The sequence below is a fragment of the Dermacentor variabilis genome, chromosome 1 (assembly GCF_050947875.1).
Source record: "Dermacentor variabilis isolate Ectoservices chromosome 1, ASM5094787v1, whole genome shotgun sequence".
Taxonomy (NCBI): Eukaryota; Metazoa; Arthropoda; class Arachnida; order Ixodida; family Ixodidae; genus Dermacentor; species Dermacentor variabilis.
Genome location: NC_134568.1, coordinates 190,363,265 through 190,383,271, shown reverse-complemented (window position 1 = coordinate 190,383,271; position 20,007 = coordinate 190,363,265). Strand labels below are relative to the sequence as shown.

General features: G+C 42.1%; 1 protein-coding gene across 5 annotated transcripts in view; it reads left to right on the top strand.

Moving 5' to 3' along the window:
* Positions 1–20,007, top strand: part of LOC142590061 (alanine--glyoxylate aminotransferase 2, mitochondrial) — a 50,717-nt gene that overhangs the window by 27,049 nt on the left and 3,661 nt on the right. For all 5 annotated transcript variants that reach the window (XM_075701906.1, XM_075701918.1, XM_075701926.1 and 2 more), the window contains 3 exons: positions 5,787–5,935; positions 9,178–9,327; positions 16,949–17,047. In XM_075701906.1, coding sequence (XP_075558021.1) covers positions 5,787–5,935; positions 9,178–9,327; positions 16,949–17,047 — 398 coding nt within the window. The remainder of the gene's footprint in view (positions 1–5,786; positions 5,936–9,177; positions 9,328–16,948; positions 17,048–20,007) is intronic.

Sequence of the window (20,007 nt, the reverse complement as noted above, 5' to 3'; positions counted from 1 at the left end):
TTCAGTTTTGCTAGCTGCGCAGCGTCAATGGAAGGAGGGTTTCACTTTTATGCATGTTCAGTGCAGGCTCAGTGCAATTTTCTTCTAAAATGCTGTTTTGGCACAGGACGGCACAAAGGCTCGCTCTTGGCGTTGTTTAGCGCAATCCGCCTTTTTCATGGCGCGACGGCACATGCGCCCTGCCCTAGCAGATTAGTCACACAATGTTTTGGAAGTGTCGAGCGTATCACCACGCGCCAGAAAGTCCCCCACAAAATAATAATAATAATAATAAGCGCTCGGATGCACGCTGCTGCACACACTCGTGTCATGTACTGTCTTGAAACTCCAATGGTAGCTCGACATCGTCGCGGTGCGGGAAACATGGATAGTGTAAGACTGAAACTCCACTTTAAAACAGAAAGCAGCCAGCACTTCGTCTGAGTGGTTCGGACCGCACCGTGAGCCAGGTAGTTGCTGCCTTTCATTGATGCATGGCTAGCAAATTTAATGAAAAACCTGTGCGTTACACTTCGGCAACACTTAAAAACATCACGTTGCTGATGAAGTCTCCTTGCAGCGGCGATCCTCATTTGCTAGTGGTGGCAGCGCGTGCCTGACTCCACGTACTTGTTTAAGGCACAGTAACGCTGGGTCGATACGAGACCGACAAGACGCTCACATCAACGATTGACTGACTATTCAGTACAGTGCGTCACTGAAAGCGTTTTATCATACCAGGCTGACAACGATACAACCGATGAGTGCGAGTTGTCGCACTGCGATGGGCTTTCTTGTCAACGGCACCAACAAAGTTAGTGTGCCGACGACAATTCGACCGAACCCTGTGCGATCGGCCACCGAACTGACAACGCGATGTAGTGACAGCGCCTTCACTTGCATATATAATTAATCGCGCTCAAAGTGAGTTAGAACATGCCTACGCAGTTGAAATACACAAGCTTCAACCCTCTCAAGCCGTGCACATGAAGTTTGAGCCAATGTTGACCCTGTTCAGCAAAGGTTAAGCATGGTGGCATCGTGCTCGTTCACCCACTACCGGCGGACTTGAACTGAAATGTAAGCAGTTGGAATGAAAGAAACTGCTTTTATAGTTCAGTTCTGTCCTTGGCGATTGTAAATCAACTGCACTTCACTCTTCAACATCTGTACATCACCGCACCCGTAGGCTGCCGGTCACATTCGCTACGTAGATGGGTGTGTCTGTATGTATTGTTATGCTGACACATTTCTCAATTGCAGAGATGTGCTGTTTACCTCTGCATTAAACAGGAAACAAGAGACGGTGCATTCGGTATACAGCAGCATAAAGAACCGTCTCGCTCAGTTATACCAATGGCATCAGTAATGGCATCCGCATTTTATGAAAGAACAACACGGCCTATAAATGAGCCCTTAATTTATGCGAGCACAGTTTTCCCTAATGTTTTATGGCACGCGCAAACTCTAAGTATGATGGAGTTAAAAAAAAAAGCGAGAATCAGAAATAATCAGAAATAAGTTAACAGCCCGTAATATTTAGCCGTTGTTTAAGTGGTTCGGCCACTCATATTGACTCGTCTCGGGGTGGAACAACACGGCACATATGCGCAGATATGTATGCTTTGCTACGTTTTGACATTACTTCATATCAGCAATGCAGCTTTTCCACAATATTTGACGCTAACAGCGATTTGCGTCTGTAGATGTTCATGTAAACAAGTGCACCGCTTTGATAAATCTGGCATAAAAGGCTGCACTCGAAGACTACTTGAATATGCGAAATGTCAAAATAATGTTTAAAAAGAATACGAAATGCGAGCTCCAAGTGCAGAAATCAGCGACAACAAACTCCAAGGCAGCTGTGTCTGCAAAGGGAACTCAGCGTGCCTTTATCCACTGCACTGTTCGCACAACAGCGTACTCAGGCCTGCTCACCCAGTAGTCATTGAGTGCTTCGTGGCTTCCAGGAACGACATTCTGCCCGGAGAAGCCATTAATAATGCTTCGCAATCCATGAAACGCACAACTGACGCACATGTGGGCGCAGGTGCACAAATCAACCAGCGGAAGCCCCAGCACCCTTCCAAAACGTTTCCAGCAATGTGTGGCAGAGGGCAGCACAGGAAAATGAAAAAGGCGGATTGGCACAGTTGCTCCACCACTGGACATGTCAGCTCCTGGTTCCTATTCATTAGCACCAGTCTTCCTTCAGCATGTTCTTTTTTTGGTAGACACACAGATATGTTGTGCATGAAAAAAAGGACGACATGAGAAGGAACAAGAAGGATTAGGGTGCAATGTATCTGTAATGCTTTAGGTTGCACATACCATGCAGCACAACACATTTATGTTCAGCAGTCATCTAAGCAAAACTTCTGCCCTATTTCTTTGGCAAATCTTTCTTCAAATCAAGCTCGAGCTCCAGCCATGCCTTGGCTCCACTAAGTAAAGGCTGCCATGATAATATGCCACACATGCTGATTATAAGATAACTAGTGAGACCTTTTGTGTCCATGAAGGCTCATGGAGAAGATATTGTTTGGACATGCAAACCAAGACTTTGTATGATGATTTTTTACTAAAAAAAGCATTATTTGTGTGAAATGACCGAGTTCTAAGATAAGCAACACCCAGGACAACCCTCACATGCCCACATCTCGGCAATCCCTTAGTGGCACAGCACCTGTTAGAAATCTTGAATTTTTCCTCTGGGTGATATTGTGAGAAACTCTTGTTTAGAAGGGAACCAGTGAACCATTGAGGGTAACGAATGTGAAAGTACCTACTCACTGCATCCAGATGTCCTTGGGACTCGAGCAAGAGCCACTGAAAGAAGCCAAGATATTTTGTGAAGGCTGCCTATAGTAGAGCTGTGCACGAGAGCTTGCCAGAGGTGTATGCAGTGGTCCCTATTAGCAAAGCTCCCCCTTCCTCTCGGCAATTTCGGCCACCTTATGTGCCCTTCATACCAGATATCTGCAAAACCTTTGAAGCAGCTATTCTGGAATACTTGTTCACTCATAAGGGAAAACGATCACTTGTGTTCAGTTTTGTGCTCTCAAGTTCACTAGCGTATGCCATCGTTCCAAATTACTTCCCTTTTACAGTCATATATGTATCCTCTAGAGGACATTAAAAGCTATGGGGCAGACTAAGGCTTTCTTTCTCAGTAGGCTAGATGGTCCTTTGCTTCTCTTGCCTCCTTGTGCACACACCCATGCACCTTGCTTCAAAATCTATTTTATAAAACCAATTTCTCGCTTGACTGTAGAAACACGTGTTGGAATTGAGCAATGCAGAAATTTGTTTATTTATTTAAAATACCTTACAGGCCCTATGGGAGCATTGTGTAAGGGGGGTTACAAAATCAAAGGCAAAAAAAAAAAAAATAGAGTAAATAGCCTTCTGAAGTCTGGTACAAAAGATACTTCTCAATGCAGGGCTTTTCAACATTACCAGAAAGATCAAAACATGAAAAAGGAAAAAACTGAAGTAATAAAATGCCACAAAGGCACACTTCAAGGAAAGAACAAGAGTAAAATTAATGTAAGGCACTAATACTAGATAGTACAATACATGAAAAATGAACTGATCAAGGAATACAATGCTTCAAGGGATGTTTCGGGAAAGAGACACAAAAAAGCAATAATATATTCATGGCATACAAGTGAACACATGACGGAGCATAAAATACCAATTGATGAGAGCGAGATAGCAATGCATCAATATAAATAAAAACAACGCAAAAAGTTCGAAGCACATTGCCAAGTACAAGAAACAAGATAAAGTGATTTGTAAGTGCTATTATGAAAAATGCTTGTGTAGGAGATGACGAAATTTTTCTTGACCTGACTCGGAAGCAATGTTATCAGGAAGATTGTTCCACAAGCGAATGACCATGGGGAGTGCGGAAAAGTTAAAAGCATGTGTCGTAGCGTACATGTGCGCAAGGGGGGGAAGAAGCGCAAAACTTAAGTAGTTGTTTAATAGGCGAGATGTGTTTGAGGCCACCTGGATATGCAGTGTGGATTGTGTGGCATTATAAACATATTTGTGAAAAAAGGATGACAGAGCGACAGTATGGCGAAGATCCAAAGGCTGGAGGAAATGATCAAGTTTGATTTGCGTTACGCTGGAGTGGTGCTTATAATTATGTGAGATGACACAGGCAGCTCGATTCTGGACTGATTCAAGCATGTTGATTAAGTAGGTAGGATGTGCGGACCAAATGGATGATGCATACTTGAGCTGTGGACGAACAAATGGCTGATAGGCCAATTTGCAGATGTTGGAAGGTGAATTACCCAGATTACGACGTAGGTAACCTAATGTACTTGAAGCTTTTGTGCAGATGGCTGCAATGTGGTCTGTCCAGGAGACGTTTTCGGTTAGGTGAATGCCCAAATATTTATAGGATACGTTATGTCACAATTCTTTATTATTGACGTATGAAAAATGTGAGTTGTCGCGCTTACGACTAAAAGAAATTACCTGACATTTTGATACATTTAGAGCCATTAACCAGGTGTTACACCAATTATGAATTAGGCTAAGATCATTTTGAATGGCCAGGTGGTCATCAGTACTGTTAATTTATCTGTAAATGATGCAGTCATCAGCGAAAATATGCAAGCGGGAAGAAACATTAGGTGGCAAATCATTTATGTAAATTAGGAAGAGTAATGGGCCCCGAACGCTGCCCTGAAGCACACCAGAAGTAACGTAAGAAGGAGACAAAGCAATGTTGTTAACTACTGTGAACTGTTGACAATTCGAAAGAAAATTGCGAAGCCATGATAGTGTGAAGAAGCCAATTCGAAATGCACTTAATTTTGCAATAAGGCGACAATGGGCTACATGATCAAATGCTTTGGAAAAGTCAAGGAAAATGCAATCGGTCTGCTGGTTATTGTTCATGTGAAGGTGCAGGTCAGTCGTAAATTCAAGTAACTGTGTCTCACATGATAATCCTTTCCTGAAACCATGTTGATGGTGAAAAGAAAAATTATTGGACTCTAGGTGATTATAAATATGAGAAGCAATTATATGTTCGAGCACCTTGCAGCAAATGCAGGTCAATGAAATTGGATGGTAATTTTCTGGGAAGTTCTTATACCCGGTTTTAAATATGGGTATGATTTTGGCCATTTTCCAGTCATTGGGCAGCTGTCCCGACAACAAATACTGCTTGAATATATGGTACAAAATGTTACTGGATATAGAAATGGTATTTTTTAATATCTTGGAACTAATATTATCAACACCAGATGAAGTAGATAACCTGAGATTATTAATAAGACATGCAATTGAGATTTCAATACTTTCCATGAATTGCCAGTCATAATCAGCAACATCAGGTACATTGGTATGATCCTCGCGGCTGAAAATCAATGAAAAAAAGAATGTATTAAAAGCAGAGTATTCAATTATTATTATTATTATTATTATTGTTGTTGTTGTTATTATATAAAATATTATTTGTAGAGTATTAAAAATGTATTAAAATGCTGGTCCCACTAATTTTCCATTTATGCTGGTATTATATGTTAAAATAAATCTGGTGTTAAAATTTCATAATGTTTTGAGGAAAGACTTCTGTGGAACTCCCCTTTCTTAAATTTTTGGGAATACAAATTACAATTGACACACATGGCTGAATTTTTAAATTGTAGTAACACATGCATAAAGCCATTTGGTCAGCAGTATAAGCATGTTATGAGCTGAAGCAACTGCTAAACTGCAGTTTTTGAACATGCTTGCTATCTGCAGCTCTTTGAAATGTATTTTTCTTACAATTGTTTCAGTGACCATGGCAAAAGGCATTGGCAATGGTTTTCCACTAGCTGCAGTCATCACAACACCTGAAATTGCCAAAGCCTTGGATGCAGCTAGCTTTTTCAACACATTTGGTGGCAACCCTGTGGCAACTGCCGTTGGGTCAGCTGTTGTTGATGTCAGTCGCCTAAGTGGCCCTTCTTTACTATTGAAGCTTAACTGCCACATTTTTGTGGGCCTTTTCAGCAGCTGATTCCATTGCTAACCTAGGCCTCTTAGTTCATTATTTAGTATGAGAACAGACAGTTGTGTGAGCAGTGATAGAAAGTTGCAAATGGATACATAGGCCCATCATCTTAGAACACTGAAAAAGACGTGAGCCAAATTCAGATGCAGCATAAATATTTTGTTTGAGCGAAACACACAAATTCCAAGGTTCATAGTTGCTGACTGCTACTCTCTGTAATTTTCACAGGCAGTGGAAGTGCCATGCAGTTTGTTCGTGAATCAGAGATGCAATTGTTTACCTTTGTGAAACAGGCGACTACTGTGTGTTCAGGTGCAGAAATAAATGCCAGTAACTTGCCTGTCAATGCAAGTAGAAGTGTGGAATATTCCTGGAAAACAGATATCGACTCAGACACTAAAGTGATGGGGAAATAAAGTAGTTGTTAAAGGGTCCCTGCAACGGTTTGGACAAATTTTATAGACGCACAGGGTACAGCTACAGTAAAACATTCGCGCCACAATTAAAGTGAAGCATCTCATATTAAGAGAGCTACAGATACTTACAAGTTAGCCTCCTTCCTAGCTGTGCTTCTCCTACTCAACTTCTTTGCTGAGCAATTCATTGACTCTGTGTCATGATGTGATGTCGTGACATCTACTTCCGGTGTCTTGGAGCCAGCGCGTGAAGCCTCTCCAACCTTTCCACTAGCCGCCTGGCCGTCGATCCCCAATGAGCTCGATGCACTGCAGTGATGCCCAGTGCACTGCAGCCACTCCACTCGCCTGTTGACATGCAGAAGGACACTATGTCGCAGCTTGACACGTCGCCAATCACTAGACTTGCAGTCCACAATTCAATAAGGGCAATTTATGGTCCTCGCGAAAAGACACCTCAAGGCCAGTACTGACTGTGCAGCTCACGCCATCGCAGAGCACATTGTAATACAAGCAGATGACACGTATTGTGTGCCAGAAGTGCTTGAGTGTAGTGATAAATTGTCATTGTGTATTCTCTTTCTCTTGCTTTTTTTTATATAGAAACAAATTAATGCAACCTTTCAACTATTATAAATATTTGTTCACCGTAAACTTGGAAAAATTATCAATGGCAGAACATGGGCAGCCAGTCAGTTAGCTCGCCCAAATGACGTCATGCACTTGCTATGTAGATTGTGACAGGCCAGCTGAAAACGCAGGGGAGTGACACCGATGCGATCGGTAGCGAAGCAGATTTTTAAAATCTTATAATACATTATGCAGAACACTTAACTGTATCACGTAATGATCAGGACTTACATTCTGGCAATTTGCTTAGAGAAAGAGTTTTGCTTGGGCCCAACTTTAATTTTTACATTTCATGCATACATGAAATGCAGAAATACTCTCATGAGGCATCTACAAAAATGGATTTGAATGAGGTTTGTTGCATAAAATAATTCAGATTACTAGTTACAGAATCTCTATTTAAACCATCAACTATTTTATGTAAAGTGATGAAAAACACAATGGTTCAAAACAAACATGAAGTTTACAAGCTCCTAGCTCACCTGAAGAAAAGGCAGTGAAAAAATAAAAAATAAAACATGACAAATCCGGGAGGGACAGGTGGATAGCCGGACAGACAGATGGACAAGTCAGTTTTATGAACTGCATCTGATAAGAGCGGTTAAAGCAGAAAAATTTGATGCCTAGCACTAAGCTTTAGCTACCCATTAATTTTCTCAAATGCTATTCTGCAAAATGTGCACTGACGTAACAAGTTTGTGTAACTCACAATTAGCACACTTATTTTATCCACTTCCTACTGTTTATGAGATAAATTTTAAGGAACTGCGACAATGTCCTTCTTATGGAGTTCTATCAGTAAATGTAGCATTGCATTTTGTAAAGTGTTAAGATTTTTTTTTTATTTTTCATAAAACATTTTAAAGCCTATATAAAGCCTCTGCAACAGTCAGTTAATGTAATCTGACATTTTCTTTAAAATCCTACACATTGTAGGGGAATAGGGTTGGATTATGAGAACATTTCATTTCACATTATTTAAATGGGGAAATTTAAGACCTGCACTAACGATTGCATATGCATTACATGTTTCACTGCCTTGCTGCCAGGAATATTTCATCCATATAGCAGGGGACACAGATGCTTTGCCTTGCAAAGTCCCTGTCACAGCTCTCTGGACATGGAAGAAATGCAGTTCAATCTCTGTTTACAAGAGGTGCCATTGGTTAAGAGGGACTATTTCCGTTGCTTCTAAGCATGTGCTATCAGACAGGCAGAACATCGCCACTCACTTGTCTTGCTTTTCATTACTTTGCATAGATCCTGCTTATTTATGACCTCTTGCAATGTCAAGGAAGCCTTAGCAATTGCCAAACAGCCAAATGAAGGATCGTACATCACTCATGTCTGCAGTTGTCATTGCTGCATGGCAATATGTCTAAGTATCCATGGCTTGCCAATTTGGAAGCTCATGCTCAGAAGCACAACTGTCTCGCACAAGCATTGTCTCCAGTAGAACATGCTGATCGACATAGAGTTGAATACAGCATTCCTGCATCCTAGTCAAGCATTATGGGGACTACATATTGAAATCCAGAACAAACACAGCCAGTGACAGAATTTAGGCCACCTTGTTAGCCACCATGTGGAATAACCTTGCATAAAAACTTGCACCACTTCTTTATGTTGTCCATGCAATGAGCACAATGATAAAGGAATGTGCTTGACATTATTGACAATAGCTCTTTATTGACAATAGCTCTTGATGATGTTACACCAGTAAAATTCACGTCATAGAGGGAGAAGGTGCACTTCACACAGAGGACATCAACACACAGATTGTTATTAATGTGTTTGCACTAACTTGGCTCATTTTCTTCATTGAGTGATTAACACTGACTGGCTTCATTTGCTCTTGTACTCTGCATGCAGCAAGTATTTGTCAAGCCTGCTTGAAGGGCTTCTACCGGTAGTCTAGCTAGCAAGTTTAGGGAGCCTTATTTGAAGTCAGTTGTCTTCAAGCTTGTACTCATACTTTCTGCTTTTGTTTTTTCACATCTGACCTCTATGTATTTATAAACATGATGCATAGCTGCTACATACAAGCCCTGTGCCTTATGTTGCTCTAAAATGCTTTTCTCTCCACAGCTGTCTTTAATGCCACGTGAGTTTGCCTTTCATTTACAGGTTTTGGATGAAGATGGCTGCATGGAAAACAGCCGTGTGACTGGAACTCAACTACTGCATGCCTTAGAATTACTAAGGAAAGAATACTGTGTGGTCGGTGACGTCCGAGGCAAAGGGCTCATGATTGGCGTGGAACTTGTGGAGAACAGGGTTAGTACAGCTGCTTTTAACAATTAAAATCATTGTGCATGTGTCAGTGCTATACAGCTGAGTATTCCTGTCAGGTAGAGTAGCAGACAGAAAAGGTATACCATATTTTCTCGAAGATAGGTCAAACAGGAATATAGGTCGATCCCCATAAAATGAACTAAAAAATTGTAATTTGAATATAGGTCTACCCACATATTTTTTTAGGAAACAAAAAACAAAAAGACCTTGAACATGGCACAGCTCTATTTACCGTATAAGCTTGGCTACTAAACCTTACTAGTCGATGCACAAGTTGCATCCTCGTTGAAACAGCCAGAGAAGTAAGATAATCTCCAGGCTGGCTTTACAGTGGCAGCGATTGCTATTGCTAGCTTTGCTCAAGAATATATAATATGTTGAGATTCTTTAGTCACGATACAGGTCGATAGCGATAGTGTTATAGTTACTTTCTTGAACGCATCGGTATTGCCTTTTCTCTACACGTTGGTCGCTTTCCGGTCTGTTTATATCGCTTCTATTTTTTGACATGAACCTGTCTTTGCAGCACGTCTACGCTTTCATGAGAAATAAAATGGTCACTTTAATTTGGCTTTAGTCCGAAGGAAGTTTCTGGCGCGAAATAGAGCTTTGCACGCACTATTTCGATGCAGTGCGAGCAAAGCCAGGATTTTGAAACATTCTATGCCTAGTCCGTTGCTTTTCGCATTTCGTGCGTGGTCAAAGCGGTGCTTCGGCCGCATTATCACGGGGCTTTTGTTATCGCTGTGATCAGTCGGCCTTGAGAGACGGATAATAAGTGTGACGTAGAAATGAGAGGAACGAATAGCTGCGAAGCCGCGAAACCTGCTGTTGGTGCTTCTTCTGTACCATTATCAAGGTGTTGTGCTTTCTCTTCGGGTTTGCGACAGGCGATGCAGTTACTTTCAATCAGCTTATTTGAGGGCACTGGTTTATGATACGGGTGGGGAGCGCTCTCACATGGTATTTTTCATACTTCGTGAGCTTTCTTTGGCAGTCGGAAAAACTTATATGCAATTAGTACGTCGCTGAAAACACTTCATTTGGATGTCATTTTGGGCTGCCTACAAATGCCTCGTTGACACTTGACACAAAGAAAATTAGGACAGTACTTCTCGAGTTACATAATTAATTCCAATCACTAAATTAAATCTCAGTAACAAAAGAATTACTGGCGGCTGTTCCACTGTACCGGAAACAATATGCACTAGGTTTTCTTTGAGTAACACAATTGCTCCTTTTTTTAAGTCTTGGTGCATGATAGTTGGGGAACACTGTATAATTCACTCAGTAATCGAAATGAGGCCAAGCCAGATTCACTAAAAAAAAATGAACAGCAGTCATGCGTTTAGTGCTTATACTCAGACTCACAAAAAAAGCAGAAGAGAGAGGGAGGGAGGGAGGGGGGGCTGCAGTTTCACCAGACAGGCGAAGCAATATTAGTGATAGCCAAGTATGCGACAATTAGATGAAGGAAGATTACACCACCAAGAGGAATCAGGCTGTGAAATTGAACTCAAGTAAAACTCTTGCTCGCCATTCGGGCGAGTCTATTTCATTCAGAAAGTCTATTTCATTTCTAGTCTCGCCCGAATGGCGAGACTAGAAATGAAATAGACTTTATGCTCTGCGCTAACTCTGGCATTATACAAGATGTGGACGTGCTCGGCAAGGTGCGCTGCAGTGACCATAGGATGGTAAGAACTCGAATTAGCCTAGACTTGAGGAGGGAGCGGAAGAAACTGGTACATAAGAAGCCGATCAATGAGTTAGCGATAAGAGGGAAAATAGAGGAATTCTGGATCAAGCTACAGAACAGGTATTCGGCTTTAACTCAGGAAGAGGACCTTAGTGCTGCAGATATGAACGACAATCTTACGGGCATCATTAAGGAGTGTGCAATAGAAGTCGGCGATAACTTCGTTAGACAGGATGCCAGCAAGCCATCAGAGGAGATGGAAGATCTGATCAAGAAACACTAATGTATGAAAGCCTCAAACCCTACAGCTGGAATAGAACTGGCAGAACTTTCCAAGTTAATCAACAAGCGTAAGACAGCTGACATAAGGAAGTATAATATGGGAGAATTGAACATGCTCTCAGGAACGGCGGAAGCCTAAAAGCACTGAAGAAGAAACTAGGAATAGGCAAGAATCAGATCTAGGCGTTAAGAGACAAAGCTGGCAATATCATTACTAATATGGATGAGGTAGTTCAAGTGACTGACGAGTTCTATAGAGATTTATACAGTACCAGTGGCACCCACGACGATAATGGAAGAGAGAATAGTCCAGAGGAATTCGAAATCCTGCAAGTAACGCCGAAGAAGTAAAGAAAGCCTTGGGAGCTGTGCAAAGGGGGAAGGCAGCTGGGGAGGATCAGGTAATAGCAGATTTGTTGAAGGATGGTGGGCAGGTTGTTCTAGAAAAACTGGCCACCCTCTATACACAATGCCTCATGACTTCGAGCGTACTGGAATCTTGGAAGAACGCTAACATAATCCTAATCCATAAGAAAGGGGACGCCAAAGACTTGAAAAATTATAGACCGATCAGCTTACTGTCCGTTGCCTACAAAGTAATTACTAAGGTATTTACTAAGGCAAATAGAATCACGAACACCTTAGACTTCTGTCAACCAAAGGACCAGGCAGGATTCCGTAAAGGCTACTCAACAATAGACCATATTCACACTATCAATCAGGTGATAGAGAAATGTACGGAATATAATCAACCCTTATATATAGCTTTCATTGATTACGAGAAAGCGTTTGATTCAGTCGAAACCTCAGCAGTCATGGAGGCATTATGGAATCAGGGTGTAAACGAGCCGTATGTAAACATACTGAAAGATATCTATAACGGCTCCACAGCCACCGTAGTCCTCCATAAAGAAAGCAACAAAATCCCAATAAAGAAAGGCGTCAGGAAGGGAGATACGATCTCTCCAATGCTATTCACAGTGTGTTTACAGGAGGTATTCAGAGACCTGGATTGGGAAGAATTGGAGATAAAAGTTAATGGAGAATACCTTAGTAACTTGCGATTCGCTGATGATGTTGCCTTGCTTAGTAACTCAGGGGACCAATTGCAATGCATGCTCACTGACCTGGAGAGGCAAAGCAGAAGGGTGGGTCTAAAAATTAATCTGCAGAAGACTAAAGTAATGTTTAACAGTCTTGGAAGAGAACAACAGTTCACGATATGTAGCGAGGCACTGGAAGTGGTAAGGGAATACATCTACATAGGGCAGGTAGTGACCGCGGATCCAGATCATGAGACTGAAATAATCAGAAGAATAAGAATGGGCTGGGGTGCAGTTGGCGGGCATTCTCAGATCATGAACAGCAGGTTGCCATTATCCCTCAAGAGAAAAGTGTATAACAGCTGTGTCTTACCAGTACACGCCTACGGGGCAGAAACCTGGAGGCTTACGAAAAGGGTTCTACTTAAATTCAGGACGACACAACGAGCTATGGAAAGAAGAATGATAGGTGTAACGTTAAGGGATAAGAAAAGAACAGATTGGGTGAGGGAAGAAACGCGAGTTCATGATATTTTAGTTGAAATCAAGAAAAAGAAATGGGGCGCGGGCAGGACATGTAATGGGGAGGTCATGTAATGTAATGAGTCCGTAACCCTTAATAACCGATGGTCATTAAGGGTTACGGACTGGATTCCAAGGGAAGGGAAGCGTAGCAGGGGACGGCAGAAAGTTAGTTGGGCGGATGAGATTAAGAAGTTTGCAGGGACAACACGGCCACAATTAGTACATGACCGGGGTAGTTGGAGAAGTATGGGAGAGGCCTTTGCCCTGCAGTGGGCGTAACCAGGCTGATGACGATGATGAAAACTCTTGCTTGGGCTAGTTGGTTCATGCTTGAATGAGTAAAGGCAAGGCACAAAAGACCAGGACTGAAGAAGGACACAAACGGCTAAGGATGACGCCAGTCCTATCGTTCGTGCCCTTCTTCAGTCCTGGTCTTTTGCGCCTTGCCTTTACTCATTCCAAATTGAACTGTCTCCTACTATGAGGTCTTGTATATACTCATATAACGCCGTCACTTCGGCACTCAATTATTCGAGGTTACACAAAGTTTATTTAAGTGCAAGAAATATATATATATGGTGTTCGGAAAGCTGCCCCCCCCCCCCTTTGGAAAAATGAGAACTCTCCACCCACAACTCATTGTAAAATGAAGTTTGCTTATTAAAATCTTTTCATTGTTCTGATGCAGTGCATGTATTTTGAGCTGGACTTAAGAAAAGCAGTAATGGAAACCTTCAACCTGCTACAGTGTCTCAGTGGCTATGGAATTTTGCTGCTGAGCACAAGGTTATATGCAGATTCGATTCACAGCTGCAGCACCCGCATTTGGATATGGATGAAATGCAAAAATGCTTGTGTACTTAGGTTTAGGTCGACATTCTTTAAGGAACCCTAGCAGCCACATTTCGATGGGGACGAAATGTCAAAAAACCCATGTACTTAGATTTAGGTGCACATTAAAGAACCCCAGGTGGTCCAAATTTCCAGAGTCCTCCACTACGGCATGCCTCATAATCAGATAGTGTTTGTGGCACATAAAACACCCTAATTTAATTCATTAAAATTAAAGAACCCTAGGTGGTCAAAATTAATCTGGAGCCCTCCACTGCTGTATCTCTCATAATTCACTGTGCAGTTTTGGGACGTTAAACTCCACAAATTTAATGGAAATCTTCACTTAGCACGAAGAGGAGAGGTGCCAAAGAAGCCCTTCAGTCCTGCATGTAGGAACATAAACAATGATCACTTGCTTTTCCTCCTTTCGCTCTCACAAGGCACATAGTGCCATAAAGAACATTATTTGTTATTACTATCTGTAAACATTAACAAAAGATTTGAAGACAGGCCGACAACTGCCTCCAGAAGGGACATGATGCCTACTTGTCTGAAGGAGGAAGGGGCAGAAAAGGAGTAGGAAAGAAACGCAGAAGTGTAAAAGGAAAAAAAAAAATTTGAAGAAAGGAAAGGAAGCCAAGTCAAGGCATGAAGCACAGCTGCAGAGTACAGCTGCAATGTTGAAAGGGCAATTTTCTTTTATTCCACTTTTATTTCCCTTTCCTTTATTGTAAGTCTGCCTTCCTCTTTAATTAATTATGCAGTTCCATAAAAAAGCTTATTTCCTCTATGCTTTCCTTGGCATTGTGTCGTGTTTTGGAAGCACATCACATACAATGCTACTAGTAGTAATGTGTTTTTGGCTGTTTATTGTTATTGTCCTGGCCAACTTACAGCCATGCACATGCTGGTTAATTCGCATAACGCGTGCATAGCTTCCAGATGGCTGGCATGGTAACAGTAATGCAGATCCAATGCCTCTCTTCCTGATGGTGGACACGAGGAGGCAGTCACAAGGAGCATCACAATCACAAGAAGCCTAGCAGAGAACAATTGTTGACATAGGAGTCCTTGCAAACTGTCACAAATGCCACACGGAGCTGCCATGTTGACATATATTTTTATAACACAAGACTTGTTACATATTCCGGACATATTCTTATAACATAAGACTTGAAAAAAAAAAAAAACACCTCAAGCCAGCAATTTTGTGTCAGTACTCCTTTAATGTTAGCGTCATTCCTTGCACAATCTTTTTATTCTAGTTTGTACGAAAACCACCTTTCATAAAAAGTCAATAATTTTCACAATTTACAATTGTCAGGCAGTCCATTTAAAGACTGGGCAGCATAAGGATTCACTTATCAGATGTGTTCAGTTCTTTTTTTCTTATAAATGCTCACATGTACTTGTATATGCACACATGTTGTTAGCTATGTGCTGCATATGACATTACTTGCTATTGTATATGTTTTAAAAGACAAGTTATGAATAAATTACTTTACACTTCATTCTTTTGTGAACTTAATTTGACTTGGTTTACAAACTTGATTTAAAGAAGTTTGACTTGTGTTGAAATTTTAGAATAATTTGAGGATGCTTAATCTAGTGCGATGGCGAGCCTACAATTTTGCCTTCCCTAGTCAAAAGTGCCAGTATGCATCCCTGGTAGCATATATCAATGATAAGGCATTTGCAAAGGACGATTTTATTGTATATGTATTGTAACTTTAGTGTACTTCAGGAAGTCGTGTTTTTTGGGTACTGTTGGTCTATTTGAATAGCCAGTGCTATAGTCAGTAGACAAGTAAAGAAATGCAGGAGATCCTCCCAAAAAAGTGGTGCGATGCCTTGCCCTTCAAATTTCTATGCTTCAAGAAATAGTTCCCTTACAGATTCCACTCGCATAAAGAGGAGATGCTCCAGTTGTTCAGAAAAACAATGAGCATGCTGCAGTCGATCACCACATGCACACGGCCAAAATCTCCAAGTGCTTGGACGAATAGGACAGCTCACAGCAATTACACACACATTTGAATAGGGGTTCAGGAGAGGGATTTCACTGACCTCCTGAAAGTACCTCCTTGCCAATGCATCTAACTACTGTGTTCGTGCATTACATGAACAAGATGTATCATGAAAGGCTGAATTACCTGGTTGACCCCTTGACAGGCATGGCTATCTGTCACCCAGCAACAAAAAGCTCCTTCCCCTGCAGGGCGAGGAGTTTCAAGGCAAGGAAGTGCCTGACCAAAGTGATAGCAGGGACATGGATACAGAGAGGGGAGGAGAGGGAGACCAGGATGAAGCGATTCATTGGTGCATGGAAACATGTACCCTTTCAAGGGCACTTGCTACTGCATTCTTGACCTGTCGCTGATTATATGGTTTATGTGCAGTTATGATTGGTAAAATGACACTTTTGAAAGATTATAGCTATGACAAGCCTCTAGCAGTCAAAAAAGCTGGAAAAGCTGCTGTTGCACATCATGTTTTTATGCTGTAGCACTCTGCTTCATTTTAATGGTTGTGTTAAGTGTCACCAGGCTTTTTCCAGCAACTAGTAGTAATTGTTTGAAAAATAAAAATTGTTATCTTCGTGCAAGCTTTTATTTTTCTTTTGTTAAAAATATCTGGCAAACTTTTGACACAAATGTGCATACTAAATGCAGTAATTTCACCATCTCCATATGTTTTATAATATATTTGATATATAAATGGACTAAAACGCATTTTTGTATCTTACTAAAAATGCTACCTAGGCCACATGACTTTTAAGCAAAGCACCTTTTCACTGCGCTTGCGTTGAGAGCATGTAGTCATGATTTAAAGACAGCACCACTTGCACACTACTGCTTTATCTGCTTTGTCTTTTTTGTCATTATAAGCACCTGTATCATTTTTCTTGGGGGAAGGTTGGGGCTAATAATGCTACAAAGAACTTTAATTTGCTAGTGATTCTGTTCGAGTGTGTCGCATACAATATTTCATGTATTGCTTTGTGCAATGAAAGTTGCTCCTTCAACCGTTGATGCAATAACAGGAATATGGTGTGCGTGTGTGTGTGTGTGTGTATATATATATATACATATATATATATATATAGGCACATTTGTGATGAGGTCTTCTTGTTGACGTGTCTCTGTGCTCCATCTAATTTTGCAGGTTTATAGTTATTCAAAAAATCTGGGCAAAAATGTATATTTTCTGTGCTTTGCAGGAAACAAAAGTTCCTCTTGCAGCAACCAAAGTGAATGCCATCCTTGAGGACTGCCGTGAAATGGGCCTTCTTATTGGCAAGGGTGGTCAGCATGGGCATGTAAGTAGGGCACCGGGACAGCTTTTTCATAGTGTCCATTGTGTGGCCACTTTAGCACCTTTTTGCACACCCCTTGCCCCCCCCTAGTACCTTTAATGCTGCCACCACCATAACAGTCTAGAATAAAAATAGGATAAAGCATGACATTTTTTTACGCTTATATACAGTTCTGCGGTGTTGCCAAGGTCTGTGTTGTAGCATCCCCGTCCATAGCTCTCATCAGGCATTGCACGTACAGCTGTTGTTTTTTCATCTGCACTGCTTGGCCCTTCTGTGTCTCAGCTTCCTCCTTCTTCATCCTCAAAGGTGATGCCTTTTGTCTGCTTTCCATGAGGCAGTTCTTGCCTAGGTGCTTGCACTGTAAGCTATGTGCCCCTTACTTGCTAATGCTACATGTGTAAGCCTGTCTCCTTTGGTGTCAACGAAGCACAATGTTGTCAATGTTTCTTCTTCATAGTGTCAGATGTTGTCGTGTAATTGACACTGTTGGATTCAGTGTGCACAGCACTGTGGTGAAATTCTTTCAATTAATTAATCGTTGCTGAGGCACAGCCTCAGCACATGAAGTTGTTCGTTACCACACCGCAAGCCATTCATTAAAGAAAATCCAGCAGAAAGAGAAAAAAAACTCTACAATCTAATCAAACACACAAAATAGAATTAAGTCCCCAAAGAAAGTATCAAGTTCAGAAAGGGCCTACAGTTTCATGGTCTGCAGTGAGGCTGCGAGATGAACTAGAGGTGGTGATGGAGGCAGCACTTGTAGAGTAGAAGCGGTGATGAAGACAGGCACTGTTGAAGAAAAATCCTGGTCACCCTCAGGCGAACAACCGGGATCTAGTGATGCAGGAGTAAGTCCGGATGCAATGTTAGGAACATGAGCAGCTGGCCTTGGCACAGTAGAGGTCTCAACACCGGACACCAAGTCCAAAGGCTTCACCTCAGCTCCCAGAGCATGGGCTTCATTTCTCCTACGTAGATCGGCACCTTCCTGCATGCCTGGAGCACTAGCGAACTCCTTCCTCCACGCAGGCTTGTTGTTCCAGGTCTCCCCGGTTTTTTCTTCTTTTCTCTCTCCTGGCTTGTTGTTGTTGCTGTTCGAATTCTTTCTTTGGCATGCTCATGCAACCGCTGCAGCTTCTCATTGTCATCTTCGCATGGCTGACCCACTCCGATCACGGCACTCGTGCACTTGACACATCACAAGCACAAGTAAATGATTGGCACCTACTGAGCTGGCCCAGTTCTTACTGGATATTGCCATTGTTATCTTGTTGTTCACTTTTCTCTACATGTCTTATGTTTCTCAGTGCAAATGACATCTGGACATTGTCCTAGTATCTTTCAATAATTATTCTCAAAAAAAGCCCCAAGTGCTAGCAAGCAGTAGTTATCTGAAACTTGTGTGGCTTTGGTGAGCGTGTGGCCTAGTAGGTGGAACATATACAGTTAAACCTCGATATAACGAAGTCGGTAAAATCGGCAATTTGCTTCGTTATATCAAAATTTCGTTGTATTGAAATTCGACCTTTGGTGCAAATAAGTATACAGTGGCCAATCAATTTTTCTTGCACGGAAAGGGGCTGCAGAATTTTCCGAATTATCCGGCAATCGAAAAAAGTAAATTTGAATAAGAAAACAATTCATTTCGATAAATTTGGGAGTAGGCAATAGATGGTACGATTTCATTCCACGTACGTTGATGATATCTTCTCGGCGGTACGAAATAAACGAAGTCAGCCATGCTTTTGCGTGCACTCCGCTCCCGCGGCTGATAGCGTCGCCCGCACTGGGACAACGCCATCAGGAAAAGCACCGGCAGTGGGGAGCGAACGCTTCATCTGCCTCTCATTGCAACGGGTCACCGAAAAATTTTAAAGTAGATTATGGGGTTTTACGTGCCAAAACCACTTTCTGATTATGAGGCACGCCGTAGTGAAGGATTCCGGAAATTTTGACCACCTGGGGTTCTTTAACGTGCACCTAACTCTATGTACACGGGTGTTTTCGCCTCCATCGAAATGCGGCCGCCGTGGCCGGAATTCGATCCCGCGACCTCTTGCTTAGTAGCCCAACACCATAGCCACTGAGCAACTGGAGATTACGCAACCTCCAATACTAAACGCGCAGTAAGACAGCTTACATGGTGCCACGCCGTCTCAGCATGCCCACTCTTTGCACACGCGGCATATTACCTCTAAAGCAAAGTGCGCAGCTGCGTATGCGCTCAGTCGCGCTTACAGGCATGCGCAGCCACGGCCGAGAGACGCACGCCGACTTACCCGCCCCCTCGCGTGCGCTTGATCGCGGTCCCACGAGCTCCCTCCTCTCCCCCTTCTTTCCCTTTGCTTGCGCGGGAAGGCGGCACTCGTGAAGCCACCATCTTTCATGTCTAACCCTCGCACCTAAAACGCACAGTGTGCAGGGCGCGATAGGATCTTATCGCACTTGAACTTTATGCGGAACGTGATGCGGCTCCACTTCGGCGGTCGCTCTTGTTGTGCGGCGTGCGATTTGAGAAGTGCATATGCTAGCAGCCGCTTGTAATTAAATCATTTGACTATCTGTGACCGCAGAAGTTTCCATTTATTGTCTCGGCATTTTCTCGTTACATTGAAATTGCATACAAACACACTTCGTTATATTTAGGTTCTAAATACATATGGACAAGAGGTTATGAAAAGTTAAATACTTTGTCATATAGAGAATTTCGTTCTATTGAAGTTTGTTATATTGAGGTTTAACGGTATCTGGAAACTTGCAGGTTGTTCATTTAATTCCAAGCTCGAGGTCATGCAAAAAATTTTCTTTATGCTTTCCTTTGCTTTTACCTGTCGCTTGATGATCAGTGCCAAATGGTGCTTGCCAAGACTTCATGAGGTTGGTCAATATTACCAAGTCCGGCAAAGCAAGCATTTCCTGCCTAAACAACTCCACTAATAAAGCTGCTGAAACAGACA